The sequence below is a fragment of the Balaenoptera physalus genome, assembly GCF_965194825.1.
Source record: "Balaenoptera physalus genome assembly, chromosome: 11".
NCBI lineage: Eukaryota > Metazoa > Chordata > Mammalia > Artiodactyla > Balaenopteridae > Balaenoptera > Balaenoptera physalus.
Window position 1 is genome coordinate 86431754 of NC_138896.1, and position 14897 is coordinate 86446650.

The 14897-nt window shown below is 39.6% G+C and overlaps 1 protein-coding gene across 26 annotated transcripts in view; it reads right to left on the reverse strand.

Moving 5' to 3' along the window:
- The window catches only part of MAGI1 (membrane associated guanylate kinase, WW and PDZ domain containing 1), a 610830-nt gene that overhangs the window by 129871 nt on the left and 466062 nt on the right, over positions 1 to 14897 (reverse strand). For 25 of the 26 annotated variants that reach the window (XM_082412051.1, XM_082412072.1, XM_082412071.1 and 22 more), the window contains one exon: positions 4063 to 4182. In XM_082412051.1, coding sequence (XP_082268177.1) covers positions 4063 to 4182 — 120 coding nt within the window. Of the gene's footprint in view, positions 1 to 4062; positions 4183 to 11726; positions 11842 to 14897 lie in introns of those variants that run through there. The other variant, XM_082412063.1, reaches the window with a different exon arrangement.

Genomic DNA, 14897 nt, shown 5'->3' on the forward strand with positions numbered 1-14897 from the left:
GTACACATAATGTGCTTTGAAAAGCACCCAGCACGTAGTGTACACTGGACAAACGTTGGCAGAAATAATTAACTAAAGAACATAAGCACCTTCAAAGGCAGAGCTGCTTTAGTCTTCTGCCCTGTACGTCACACCCTGTGCCTGGGGACAATGCTGAAATGAACTGTGTGGGCTCAGAAGGGCTGGCTTTAAAACAGCACTGTCAGGAACCTGCTCTATAGATCTACTCAAAACAGTAGAGTGAGATATTTGCACTAGGATGTTCATGTCAGCACTGTTTACAAAACACCAAAAAAAGCGGGGAGAGGGGCATCCAAATGTCCATCTGCAGGGGACTCGATAAATAAACTACATATATTCATACAATGGGATATGCTGCAGCATTTATAAAGAATGAGGTGGGACTGTGCACTTAACACACCTCCAAGATGTGTTAAGTACAATGGACAAGAATGCAGTGAAATAAACAGGTATACATATGTTTATGCCGATTATGTCTAAGTTTTCTGAATCTTTGCACTAGACCCTTTAACAGCGGTTTCCTAGGAGGAGGAGGAGAATCAATTTAGACTTAAATATACTTAAGTTCTTTACTCTAGAAAGAATTCCATCATGTACATTCATGACTTTTCCTTAAAACTGTTTAAAGGTCTTGCTGTGAAGAGTGATTTGTGTTGTGGTGTCTTCCTCTTTGGAACCAGAACAGGCCAAGAGGAAAAACAATGTGAGCAGGGGAAACAGACAGTGAGTACCTGGGAAGTAAATAAAGATATTTTACTGGTAAATCCACTGGTTTACTGACTAGGAGAAGGGGGAGGGAACCCATCCACCAGGGTGGCAATTTGAGACCGGTCGTGTGTGTAAATATAAGAGCTAACACGCTGATGGAGAGCTTACATGTGTCAGATGCTGTGCTCAGCCCTTTCCAATTATTGTCTCATTTAATCCTACCTATGAGAAAGCACTATTATTATCCTCATTCTACCGCAGGGAAAATGAAGACATGGAGCATTAAGCAACTTGCTGGAGGGCACACAGCTCAACAACAGAGGGCCTGAGACTCAAACTCTGGCAGGGCCACAGCCCAGCCTGCACGCTTGCTACTGTCCAATAGACAGAGCCGCCATCGAGGGGCTAGTCCAGGGGGAGCAAAGACAGAGATAGCTCTTGAAGATCTATCCTGCCCTATTCCTGTGACAGTATCCAGCATTTCATAAAAATTCCATTTTGCTTTCAGCTTATGAGAGTCAACACAATATATTCCAGTCGCTTCCAAAAAACTATGAGCTGTCTCATATGACAGGGAAATCATACAGCTAAAAGGTCAAAAGGCTGAAGAACACAGTCAAATGGCTGAAAAATGGAGTGGATTCATATGTGGCAAAAGAGAATTTCAACTCCAAAATAACTGAGCGACATTCACAGAAAGATGGTTTAGTGTAAGGATGATAAGACATTTTCTCAAAAACTTTTTCCTGTTGCTACCCACCAGGAAGTTGGGTGAAAGTACCAATGAGCTATTTTTACAACTTTTCAGTTACATCCAGGATCTTCTGGGGTTTTCCAGAAAGTGCATGGGATCTGAAAGTCCAACAACTGTGTTTGTTTCCTGGCTCTTGCCTTCTAGAACCAGCTGCACAACCTTGAGAAAGTTCCTAAATGATACCTGGCCTCAGCATCCCCATCTAAAAAGTCAGGGATAATAGCTACCTCTGTCAAAGTGATCAAATTATTGGGAAAATAAAGTGACTCCACCTATGTAACACTTGTAACATAACCACCTCAATAAAATGAGTTGATTGTCTTTTTTGTCCCAGACAAGCTGTTGTCTAACCACATACTTTTCTTTTTCAACCCAGTACTCTTTGGCATTTCACAACCACTCCCACATTTAACCTCTCCAAAAAGGCAAATGGATGTTTTTTATATTAGGGGCACAAGCTCCCCTGATGGGCATAATAACTGATTTCAGATAAGACAATTCACTTTCTTAAACCAAAGAGGATCCACACTTGCTCTATTCTTAGCCACTTGAATTTTTAACTGGATTCACATTTACAAAACAACACATTGAAGAAGCTCTTGGTACCTCCACTCAGGCCCCCATCCCTTCCCTCCCCTCACTCCTAGACCTTAATAAATCATTCTTGCCTCGGGCATTCTCAGATGCCCTCCCAGCCCACCAACCACCAGTCACATCCCAACACCTCAAGGAAACTACGACAACTGATAATCAGCAATACTCAAAGTAAATCTTCCTGAATTCACAATACAGGAATTTGATTAATACCTAACCAATGTTAAATGTATATTCACAATTTGAAAATAAACAGTAGGTACAAAGATAACGTTCTTCCCTGTCCCCCTGCAAAAAATATCAAACCAGAATCAGCATCCTTAAGATTTATGGTCATTACTTAATTATTAGCCACTGCCCGGAACAGGGCGATTATCATATCAAAGTTATAATACCCCTAATAAAACAATAGCCTATTTCATATTCATCCTTTGTTTTTAAGTCTCATCTTGAAAATGCCACTGGGATTGTCCAATAAGTCCAAATATTTTTTTTTAATAAAGATTTATAGAATTGCCATTACATGATGCTATCTTTTTTTTTTTTGAATTGAATTGAATTTAATTTATTTATTTTTGTCTGTGTTGGGTCTTCGTTTCTGTGCGAGGGCTTTCTCTAGTTGTGGCAAGCGGGGGCCACTCTTCATCGCAGTGCGCGGGCCTTACACTATCGCGGCCTCTCTTGTTGCGGAGAACAGGCTCCAGACGCGCAGGCTCAGTAATTGTGGCTCACGGGCCCAGTTGCTCTGCGGCATGTGGGATCTTCCCAGACCAGGGCTCGACCCCGTGTCCCCTGCATTAGCAGGCAGATTCTCAACCACTGCGCCACCAGGGAAGCCCAATAAGTCCAAATTTTGAGTTTAGAAAAAGTACACATAATATAATAACTTGACCTACTTATTATTAATAGTATCATAGTATGCCCTTCTGTCTCAAATAATAACACTCAACAGAGCAATCAAGCTATAATATTGTTTTCAGAAAAGATAAGTTTAATTTCCCCCCTACATTTGGCTTTAAGCTTGCAATCTGATTTGTAGGATCTCATCCTACAGATTTATTTTCACCTGTGTGAAATGATTTATATCCATGTTATTCAACACAGTTGTATTTTGAAATATTAAAAATGTTTATCCAAAGGGATCACGTTAAATAAATAAATTATGGTCCACCTATTTGAAGAGATTACACAGCCACTTAAAAAAGAAAACAAGAAGTGCTCTATTACTGAACTGCGAAGACCTGTACGACATACTGTTATATAAAAGAGCAAAGTGCCAAACAGCATGTAGTGTATACTACCTTCTGTATAAAACAGGGAAGAAATGAGCACACACATATGAAACACATATGAGTATGTGTACACTCGCACATGTGCTTGTATTAACATTAAACAGTTTCAGAAGGGAAATCAGAAACGAGTTAACAGCGGTTGTAATATCTGGGGAAAGGAGAAATGGAAATTAGGCAGGTGGAAGACAGATCTAGGAAAGAGCTTACTTATCGAATACTTCTGAAATATTCTGCTTTAGGAACCATGTAAATGTATCATCTACTCAAAAAATACATTAAATAGCAATTGGTGGTAAAAAATGACATTCCAGTCCCTTGAGATTAAGACAACACTACCAATAAGGTCGTATTTTATGACTGACTATGATTCTTCCTCCTCTTCTGTCTTATACCGTACATGCCCATATTAAACACACACACACACACACATGCGCGCACATGTTTAAATCAATAAATTAGAGAAAACTCCTCGAGTGAAAAAAAAAACCCCAATTATTTTTAAAGCGCTCCACAAAGCCTGATTCCATATTCCATATATTTTATTATTATTATTCATTCCCCTTCAGGTGAACTGCAGTCTCCTAGAGATGTTCAGACTTCACTAGTCCACAGAATCTTTGCCTGGATGGCCCTGGAGCCTCTGCAGGACCCAGCGGACAGGTGTTCTCACTGCTGCCATACACATCAGCTCACCTTCGTAGGTGCCGACTTCCAGAAGAGTCCCGCTCCGCTCGAGGTCCAAGAACTCCTTCACAGTCAGAAAGCTGTAGTCCACGCCAGGCACCTCTCCTTCTCTGGGAGACCGGGTTGTGCCTGCAGCAGACAAGACAAAGGCACAAGAAATCATCAGTCCACTGAAACAGGAAGCACCCCATCCAGGTGTAATTAAAATAACCTGTTCAGTCAGCTGGAGTACCTAAACTGACAGACCCAGCTACTGAGACAGGGACCTGGCAAAGACAACTTCTTTCTAGCAGAAAAGTATCCTCACTTCCATCCTCTGATGCCTGGGCCCCTCAAATGCAAGAAAGACAAAACCAAGCACAGCGAGGCAACCCAGGGAGATTTTTATCACTTAAAAAATCGCACTGAATGAAAAGGGTGAACTGGATTTTATACAGATGACATTCACAATCAGCAGCTTTTAGGGATCCAGTAAGTTCTAAAAAAGACATCCACCTTAAGCTCAGAGCCTAAGGGGTTTATATTTTTATCATAGGCCTCAAAATTCTTGTGTTCCTCAACACATCTGGCAACTTCCAATGTAATAAGCCCTTTGAAGAAAATGACAGCCACTGCATAAACACATCACCAGAGAAATTCAATTGCCCAAGATCTGTGGCTGGATACCTCCCAGGGATTAAAATGTTGCTGCGCTCCATGTAATTAATATGTTTGGCAAAAAGAGGCCACCCATAAGTTCTGATGGGAGAAAAAGGACAATGCATTTGCTAGAAAATTCTCCCCCTGAATTAATCTCATCAAAGACTAATAAATATAACGATTCTTCTTATGAAATAACACAGAGCCTCTAGAATATTTAAGTCACCCAGCTCAGGTGCTGGGCGGGAGACCTATCAATTTAGCCCAACCTCACCCCAAAGTGCGGAAGGAATATGGTTTACACACAAAACAAAAAAAGAAAATAAACCAAGAAGCAATTACATAGTGTATACTAGGAACCTATGTTCAACATTAGGGGAGACCAAAAAAGAGCAAAACTCATGACTTCTCCTACATTCAAGTTAGGGGATATGATCAACATGGGTTCATTTTGCAAGGCACCATTACCTATGGCGCTTTCAGATCAATGTTTTTTTAATATAATAAGCAGGGATTTTTCCCTAGTCCTAATTCTCCCTAAAACAATGAAATAAGCAACTGTATGTATGTTAGCTCCAGTGCTCATGGCAGAGCACAGTCTCTGATCATGTGAATTTCCATGCACTTACAGTGGATATCCAGAATTCTCTTAAATCAAAAAACTCAACACTTGTTGCATATTTCATTCAGGCTAAACACATTTTTAAACAAGCCCCGTTTTTCTATTATCTGAAATTTGAGTGTTATAAACAGCTGCAAACTGTCCATAGAACAATTATATTACAAGTGTTAGCTTCTGCCCAGCACGATGGGACTTTCTGGTAAAGAAGCCTGATTGTATAGTGTCCAGCAGTCTACTCTTGTAGTGTATCCTAATTTGTTCCCATTTCTGGCTCCCCTGACAGACGATGACAAGGCCACTGAGGTGCTTCACAATGTTTATATCTCTGGTGTCAAGCACACGGTGGGTATTCCAGAAGCATAAACTGTACCATATACTGCTGTAGAGCAGGTATATAGAATGGGAATGATGAATTCATAGTCTGTCTGGCTCACCAGGCTGTGGTCTTGGGCATGTTCCTGAGCTTCTGCTATTTCTCAGTTTCCTCATCTGTGAAATAAGGATAATAATACTACCTACACTATAGGTTTGTTGTGTGTATTGAGTGGGATAAGACTTTTAGAAGGCTAAGCTCAATAACTGCTACCAGATATATAGTTTATGTTACTATTAGAATGAAATGAGTTGGTAGACTATTATAGTTCAAATTTTATATACACATATAATTAATTATATATATTAATACATTACATATATTATTACATGTTTCATTTTTTTCAAGAATTATTCACTAAGGCCCCAATACCTGCTGGGCAGCAATTTAGGCACTGGAGAAGAAGTCAAAGCCCCTACCCTAATGGAATTTATATTTTATTATGAAAGACAGATTATAAATATGTATATGGATATACCATATAATTTCAAGTGTTTGAAAGTGTCTTAGAGGGAGGAAGCAAGGTGAGGAGTAGAAAAGCTACTTGAGACAGGTAATCAGGAAAAGCCTGGCTAAGGAGGCGCCATCTAAACTGAGAGCAGCACAAAGGCGATGGGAAAAGCATCCCAGCCTGGGCAAAGGCCAAGGGCTTAGAAGTAGGAATACATTTAGCATGTTGGGGGAAGGGCAAAAAGTCCAGAGTTAACTGTAGCAGAGCAATGGAAAAGAGGTTAGAAATGAAAGCAAGTGGCCAGATGATGCTGGCCACAGCAAACATTTCATATTTTATTCTAAGGATGATGCGAAGCCACTAGAGGGTTTTGAGCAGGATAGTACCATGATTTATTTTTAAAAAATCACTGAGCTAAGGGCAGAAAACAGGCAGAGTAGGAGGGTGAGGTGGGCAAAAACAGAAGCAAGAAGACAAGTTAGTTGGTTACTACAGTGTCCAGGTGAGAAAAAAAAAATCAGGGCACAGACAAGAACAGTAGACAAAGGTGACAAGAAGCAGTGAGATTTCTATTATGAATTGTAAACATTTTAAACAGCTATAAGACAGGCCGCAGGACAGATGTATTGAAAGTACATTAACTCATCAGGCCATGCTAAGTCTATATTTTAAAGACAGAACCTGCTGATGGACTGGATGGAGTGTATAAGAAAAACAAAAGAATAAGGACTGCCATCTTATCCTTTGACCTGGGCAAATGGGTTTGGCCATTTACAGAGATCAAGAAGATGGGGGAAATGGCTTTTAGGGGAAAAAATTTAAGAGTTCACTTCTGAACATGTAAAAAGTATGAAATGCCTATCAGACACCTGGATGTAGAGAGCTGTGAACAGGTGACTATGTAAATCTGAAGATCAGAGTGGCGGTTGGGTCCTGAACTTGGGAGTCACCAGTAAACCACTGGCATTTGAAGGCAAGAGACAGAAAGAGATAATCGAGGGGGAGAGAGAGTATAGAAAAAGCAGCCAAGAAGTTTGACTTAAACACAATAACCTTATAATTTTTAGAAACTGAGACGAGGAGGAAGATCCTCAGAGGAGACTAAGAGACAACAGTCAGCAAGGCGGGAGCAGAGGAGGAGGGTGTGATGCCTCAGAGCCAAGTGCAAAAGCTGTTCAGCCTGCTACTTGGAAAACACAAACAGTCTACATCATAGTGGGAAATTCCAGCGCAGGGCGAGAAAAGAATCTCTTTGAAACTTGCTGTGAAAGAATCTGTCCTAAATATGTTTTATATGGCAACTCACATATTTGGCCTCCATACCAAAATTCTATTAACTTAATCCACCCCCCCCCCAAAATGAGGATAAATAAGACCAAACAAAAGATTTGTTGGGTTTTTAAAGTCTTCTACACCACACAGTATTGGGTTTTTTCCCCTCCTATAACCATTTTAATCTTTGTCATTTCTTCCCACGTTTTCTGAACCAATTTCTCAGTGTAACTATAAAGACAACAATAACCTCTGGGTCTTAATTTCCTGAAAGGATTGAAAACAATCAAGAACTTGAAAAATGGAACATTTTAAAGGAAAAATGAAAACGAGCAGACATCATTTTCCCCTGGAAATAAATATGCTTAGAAGGACCTTTGAGCAGCAGGGGAAGGGGGTGGGGGTGGGGGCAGGTATATCTCCACCCACAAAACCTTCACGGTTTATTACCCAGACAAAACCTTTCCACTCTGCAGGCCAGGAGGAGGTTTACACCGTTATCCTCTGAGCAACCTGCCCTGGGTCTGGGCCCACATGACCAGGCTCCATTCAGTGACGCTAGGGAGAAAGGGCCTGGGAGGGGACCCCGCCTCCTCTTTTCTTCCAGCAGAATGACAGGCTGCCTGCTGGACACACGCCTGGCAGATGGCATTTCAAAGGTTTTTCAGAAGCCATCTGGGGTGGGTACAATTATTACAAACCACGCTTCTAACAAAGCCAGAAGGGTTACTTCCTGGCAGAAGAGAAGTAAAACAAATTCTATCATGTTTTTCGGGGACAGCATAATAAAAAAATTTAAAAAAAATCACCAGGCCGACAAACAGAGGTTGCTATAGCCTACCAACATTGCTTTTTGCCGGTCTAGCTGGAAATCAGGCCATCGATATCTTGCACTTATTATGTTTGAACAAACAAACACAGTGCCCACTTCCTCGCTTTCCAAAAGGGGGAAAAAAAAAAAAGAAAGAAAGAAAAAGAGAGAGAGAGAGAGAGAGAGATTATCAAACACCAGGAAAAAAAATAATAGCTTCCATTTACTGGATGCTTACTTACGTCCTAGGCAAGGTGTTAAGCACTTAATCAATACTGCTGTATCTAATCTTCCGAGGAAACACAGAAGGATTGTTATTATACTCATTTTTTGATGAGGAAGCTGATACCCAGAGAAGTAAAGTAACTTTCCCAAGGTCACATAACAAGTAAGCTGGGCAGAGCTATGATTTGAAAGTAGGCAATCTGACTTTACTATCCCTCACTGGAAACCACTGTTGGCCAATAGAACTTGCTGCCATAACGGAAATGATCCACAGATGTGAGTCTAACATGGTAGCCACTAGCCACATCTGGTTATTATTATTTTGATTATATACATTTCAGGTGTACAACGTTATAGTTCAACATCTGTATACATGTGGTTATTGATACGTGGCTAACGTGACAGAGGAATTGAATTGAAATTTTATCTAATTTTAATTACTTTAGATTTAAATAGCCACATGTGGCAACTGGACTAGCCAGTGCAATTCTAAACTAGGAGGGCATTTCCAGTACAATGTTCACTAGCATGCCCCCAAAGCACTTCCAGCTCTCAAAATAAAAACAAGAAACATACCAAACTGCAGAATCTTGTACTCATACAGGAAACCCATCCTTTTAAAAACTCTTATATGCTTTGAAAAATGATCTAGTCAAACTGTATGTTTTGTACTAAAAATTCCGTTTGGTTCCCGTTGGCTATGGTCTCTTAGAAAAAAAAATTCTCCTTAGATAAATTGTGGCATCATCATTTATAGCCAAAAAAACCCCCAAAAACCAGACCAAAACAAATGCAGTCCCCCAAAATAAACAAACAAATAAAACTGAGTGCCTATGAATATGGGAATGACTGAATGAAATATGGTAGAGTCACCCTTAGGAAATACATATACATATATATTTTTGCTATATAAAGAATACTTGTTAGATGTACATGCAGTTACCAGAAAGAATATCTACAATGTACAGTTGAGTGATATAAAGTACAAAAAAAAAAAAAAAAAATCACTTCATTTTATTGAAAAAGAGGAAAGAAAGCCCTATGGGTGCTGCATGTTTTATGAGTTAATAAATAGTTAAATGGAGGGAACAAACCCTTAACAGTGGCAACCTCAGGAGGGCGGGTTCAGAAATGGGAAGAGAAAAAAGGACTGTTTCTTTAAATCTCTCTGAATTGCACCACTGCTCACGTAGTTGTTTTGGCACTTTATAAATCAAATAAAATAATTATTTAAGAAATCTTTACCTGATCCTTGGGCTTCCTACTCAAACAACTTCAATATTAGCTTAGTCCTTGCAAAAACGTGCCAAAGAATAGAGCCTCCAAGTGAATCAAACACACAATATTTCCCAAGGTTTCCCACCTCATAGAAAGCCAGCATCAATGTCTCCAACACTTGCATTTAGCTATGAATAGGAATACAGGACAAATAAAGTTGAGAAGGTGGCACTATTTTTCTGCCTGATTTTGGTTTTTAAACCTCAAACTGTTCATCACTTAAACAGAGTCCTTTTGAAGTGTTAAAATTTTACAAGATTTGCACCAGAGCAGTGAATACTATCAGGCTTTTCTGCCACCAGATCATATCTTAACAAGTTAATTTGAGCTACGCCCTGCTGACTGTCTCAGTATGAGTTAGCAATGCCCCCAAACGTTTGTCCCGAAAGCTTCAGTGGCTGCTTGCTTCTTGGGCACATTCTATGGTTCATAAACTTTCAGTGTACCTGGCATGAGTGACCCTTGCTGAAGAAATCAGAAAACGACCTTCCTTGTCATCAAACTCCACAAACTATGGCTACAGAAATGAAACCAGATTCGGAGCTCATTTGCTCTCTCTTCGTATTCTAGAAATTCTCTTGAAATATCCAGTTAAGGCAGCAAAAAATCCTAGAAATGAGACACTAACATGCTATTTCCTACTGCTACGTGTTTCCAATACCATTAGGTTTCTAGGCAAGCTGTCACTCAGCACCTATCCAACTTGCCTCAAGGCCAGGTTGCTAATACAGTGATCATTATTAAGATTAAACTGTTAATACTCAAGGATATCAACTGATGTTAAATTCTTCTGGGTCTTGCTTATCCAAATCTAACAATAAGACTTCCAAAAATTATAGTCATTCCAACCGCTTCCATGTTAAAGAAAGTGCATGATTTTCTATAATAAAACAAGTATTTACATTGCTTGAAATTGGTTAAATATCCAGGATAGCCTTATATTATTTATTCTTTAGTTGATGGAGATGAAGCAGAGTAGAACATGTTGTTTCCACAAATTCACTCAGTTACCTACCACTCACACAATTTTTGCCCTATCAGTACCAGCAGTACTACTGACTCAGTATTTTCACTTCAAGTTAAAGCTGTTTAAAAAACTTAAATATATTCATGTAAAAAGGAAATGCTTAAAAAAAAAAAAAAAAAGGAAATGCTTAACTGCTACATACCTATCACAATGGATTAAAAAAAAAAAATCTTACAATACCACATGCTGGCAAAAACATGGAGCAACTGGAACTCTCAGACGTTGTTGCCAAGGATGCAAAATGGTACAGCTACGGGGAAAAGAGTTTGGCAGTTTGCTAAAAAGTTAAACATAAATCGACCATATGACCCCAAAATCACACTTCTAAATATTTATCCTAGAGAAATGAAAACTTACATTCACACGAAAACCTGTATACAAGTGTTTATAGCAGCTCGATGCATAATCAACCCAAAAGAGAAAAACAACTTGAACATCCTTCAACTGGTGAATGGATACACTGTGGTAAATCCCTACAATGAACTTGGCTAAAGTACAGATGTACACAACAACATGGATTAATCTCAAATAGAATGCCTAAGTCTAAGAAAAGCCAGACTCACAAGGCTACGTACTGTATAATTCCATTTCAGTGATATTCAATAAAAGGCAGTACTACTACAACAAAGGAGAAGCCACAATGAGACGGTAGGAGGGGCGCAATCAGAGTAAAATCAAATCCCATAACTGGTGGGTGGGTGACTCACAGACTGGCGAACACTTATGCCACAGAAGTCCACCCACTGGAGTGAAGGTTCTGAGCCCCACGTCAGGCTTCCCAACCTGGGGGTCCGGCAACAGGAGGAGGAATTCATAGAGAATCAGACTTTGAAGCCTAGTGGGAATTTATTGCAAGACTTTGACAGGACTGGGGGAAACAGAGACCCCACTCTTGGAGGGTGCACACAAAATAGTGTGCGCATCGGGACCCAGGGGAAGGATCAGTGACCTTGGGGGAGACTGAACCAGACCTACCTGCTAGTGTTGAAAGGTCTCCTGCAGAGGCGGGGGGTGGCTCTGTTTCACCGTGGGGACAAGGACACTGACAGCAGAAGTTTTGGGAAGTACTCCTTGGCGTGAGCCCTCCCAGAGTCTGTCATTAGCCCCACCAAAGAGCCCAGGTAGGCTCCAGGGTTGGGTTGCCTCAGGCAAAACAACCAACAGGGAGGGAACCCAGCCCCACCCATCAACAGTCAAGTGGATTAAAGTTTTACTGAGCTCTGACCGCCACAGCAACAGTCAGCTCTACCCACCACCAGAGCCTCCCATCAAGCCTCTTAGATAGCCTCAACCACCAGAGGGCAGACAGCAGAAGCAAGAAAAACTACAATCCTGCAGCCTGTGGAACAAAAACCACATTCACAGAAAGACAGACAAGATGAAAAGGCAGAGGGCTATATACCAGATGAAGGAACAAGAAAAAAACCCCAGAAAAACAACTAAATGAAGTGGAGATAGGCAACCTTCCAGAAAAAGAATTCAGAATAATGATAGTGAAGATGATCCAGGACCTTGGAAAAAGAATGGAGGCAAAGATTGAGAAGATGCAAGAAATGATTAACAAAGACCTAGAAGAATTAAAGAACAAACAAACAGAGATGACCAATACAATAACTGAAATGAAAACTACACTAGAAGGAATCAATAGCAGAATAACTGAGGCAGAAGAACGGATAAGTGACCAGGAAGACAGAATGGTGGAATTCACTGCTGCGGAACAGACTAAAGAAAAAAGAATGAAAAGAAATGAAGACAGCCTAAGAGACCTCTGGGACAACATTAAACGCAACAACATTCGCATTATAGGGGTCCCAGAAGGAGAAGAGAGAGAGAAAGGACCAGAGAAAATATTTGAAGAGATTAGAGTCGAAAACTTCCCTAACATGGGAAAGGAAATAGCCACCCAAGTCCAGGAAGCGCAAAGAGTCCCATACAGGATAAACCCAAGGAGAAACATGCCGAGACACATAGTAATCAAATTGGCAAAAATTAAAGACAAAGAAAAATTATTGAAAGCAGCAAGGGAAAAACGACAAATAACATACAAGGGAACTCCCATAAGGTTAACAACTGATTTCTCAGCAGAAACTCTACAAGCCAGAAGGGAGTGGCATGATATACTTAAAGTGATGAAAGGGAAGAACCTACAACCAAGATTACTCTACCCAGCGAGGATCTCATTTAGATTTGATGGAGAAATCAAAAGCTTTACAGACAAGCAAAAGCTAAGAGAATTCAGCACCACCAAACCAGCTCTACAACAAATGCTAAAGGAACTTCTCTAAGTGGGAAACACAAGAGAAGAAAAGGACCTACAAAAACAAACCCAAAACAATTAAGAAAATGGTCATAGGAACATACATGTCAATAATTACCTTAAAACGTGAATGGATTAAATGCTCCAACCAAAAGACACAGGCTTGCTGAATGGATACAAAAACAAGACCCATATATATGCTGTCTACAAGAGACCCACTTCAGACCTAGGAACACATACAGACTGAAAGTGAGGGGATGGAAAAAGATATTCCATGCAAATGGAAATCAAAAGAAAGCTGGAGTAGCTATACTCATATCAGATAAAATAGACTTTAAAATAAAGACTGTTACAAGAGACAAGGAAGGACACTACATAATGATCAAGGGATCAATCCAAGAAGAATATACAACAATTATAAATATATATGCACCCAACATAGGAGCACCTCAATACATAAGGCAACTGCTAACAGCTATAAAAGAGGAAATCGACAGTAACACAATAATAGTGGGGGACTTTAACACCTCACTTACACCAATGGACAGATCATCCAAAATGAAAATACATAAGGAAACAGAAGCTTTAAATGATGCAATAGACCAGATAGATTTAATTGATATTTATAGGACATTCCATCCAAAAACAACAGATTACACTTTCTTCTCAAGTGCGCACGGAACATTCTCCAGGATAGATCACATCTTGGGTCACAAATCAAGCCTTAGTAAAACTAAGAAAACTGAAATAATATCAAGGCTCTTTTCTGACCACAATGCTATGAGATTAGAAATGAATTACAGGGAAAAAAACATAAAAAACACAAACACATGGAGGCTAAACAATACGTTACTAAATAACCAAGAGATCACTGGAGAAATCAAAGAGGAAATCAAAAAATACCTAGAGACAAATGACAATGAAAACACGACGACCCAAAACCTATGGGATGCAGCAAAAGCAGTTCTAAGAGGGAAGTTTATAGCTATACAAGCCTACCTCAAGAAACAAGAAAAATCTCAAGTAAACAATCTAACCTTACACCTAAAGAAACTAGAGAACGAAGAACAAACAAAACCCAAAGTTAGCAGAAGGAAAGAAATCATAAAGATCAGGGTGGAAATAAATGAAATAGAAACAAAGAAAACAATAGCAAAGATCAATAAAACTAAAAGCTGGTTCTTTGAGAAGATAAACAAAATTGATAAGCCATTAGCCAGACTCATCAAGAAAAAGAGGGAGAGGACTCAAATCAACAAAATCAGAAAAGAAAAAGGAGAAGTTACAACAGACACCGCAGAAATACAAAGCATCCTAAGGGACTACTACAAGCAACTCTATGCCAATAAAATGGACAACCTGGAAGAAATGGACAAATTCGTAGAAAGGTATAACCTTCCAAGACTGAACCAGGAAGAAACAGAAAATATGAACAGACCAATCACAAGTAATGAAATTGAAACTGTGATTAAAAATCTTCCAACAAACAAAAGTCCAGGACCAGATGGCTTCACTGGTGAATTCTATCAAACATTTAGAGAAGAGCTAACACCCATCCTTCTCAAACTCTTCCAAAAAATTGCAGAGGAAGGAACACTCCCAACTCATTCTATGAGGCCACCATCACCCTGATACCAAAACCAGACAAAGATACTACAAAAAAAAGAAAATTACAGACCAATATCACTGATGAATATAGATGCAAAAATCCTCAACAAAATACTAGCAAACAGAATCCAACAACACATTAAAAGGATCATACACCACGATCAAGTGGGATTTATCCCAGGGATGCAAGGATTCTTCAATATACGCAAATCAATCAATGTGATACACCATATTAACAAATTGAAGAATAAAAACCATATGATCATCTCAATAGATGCAGA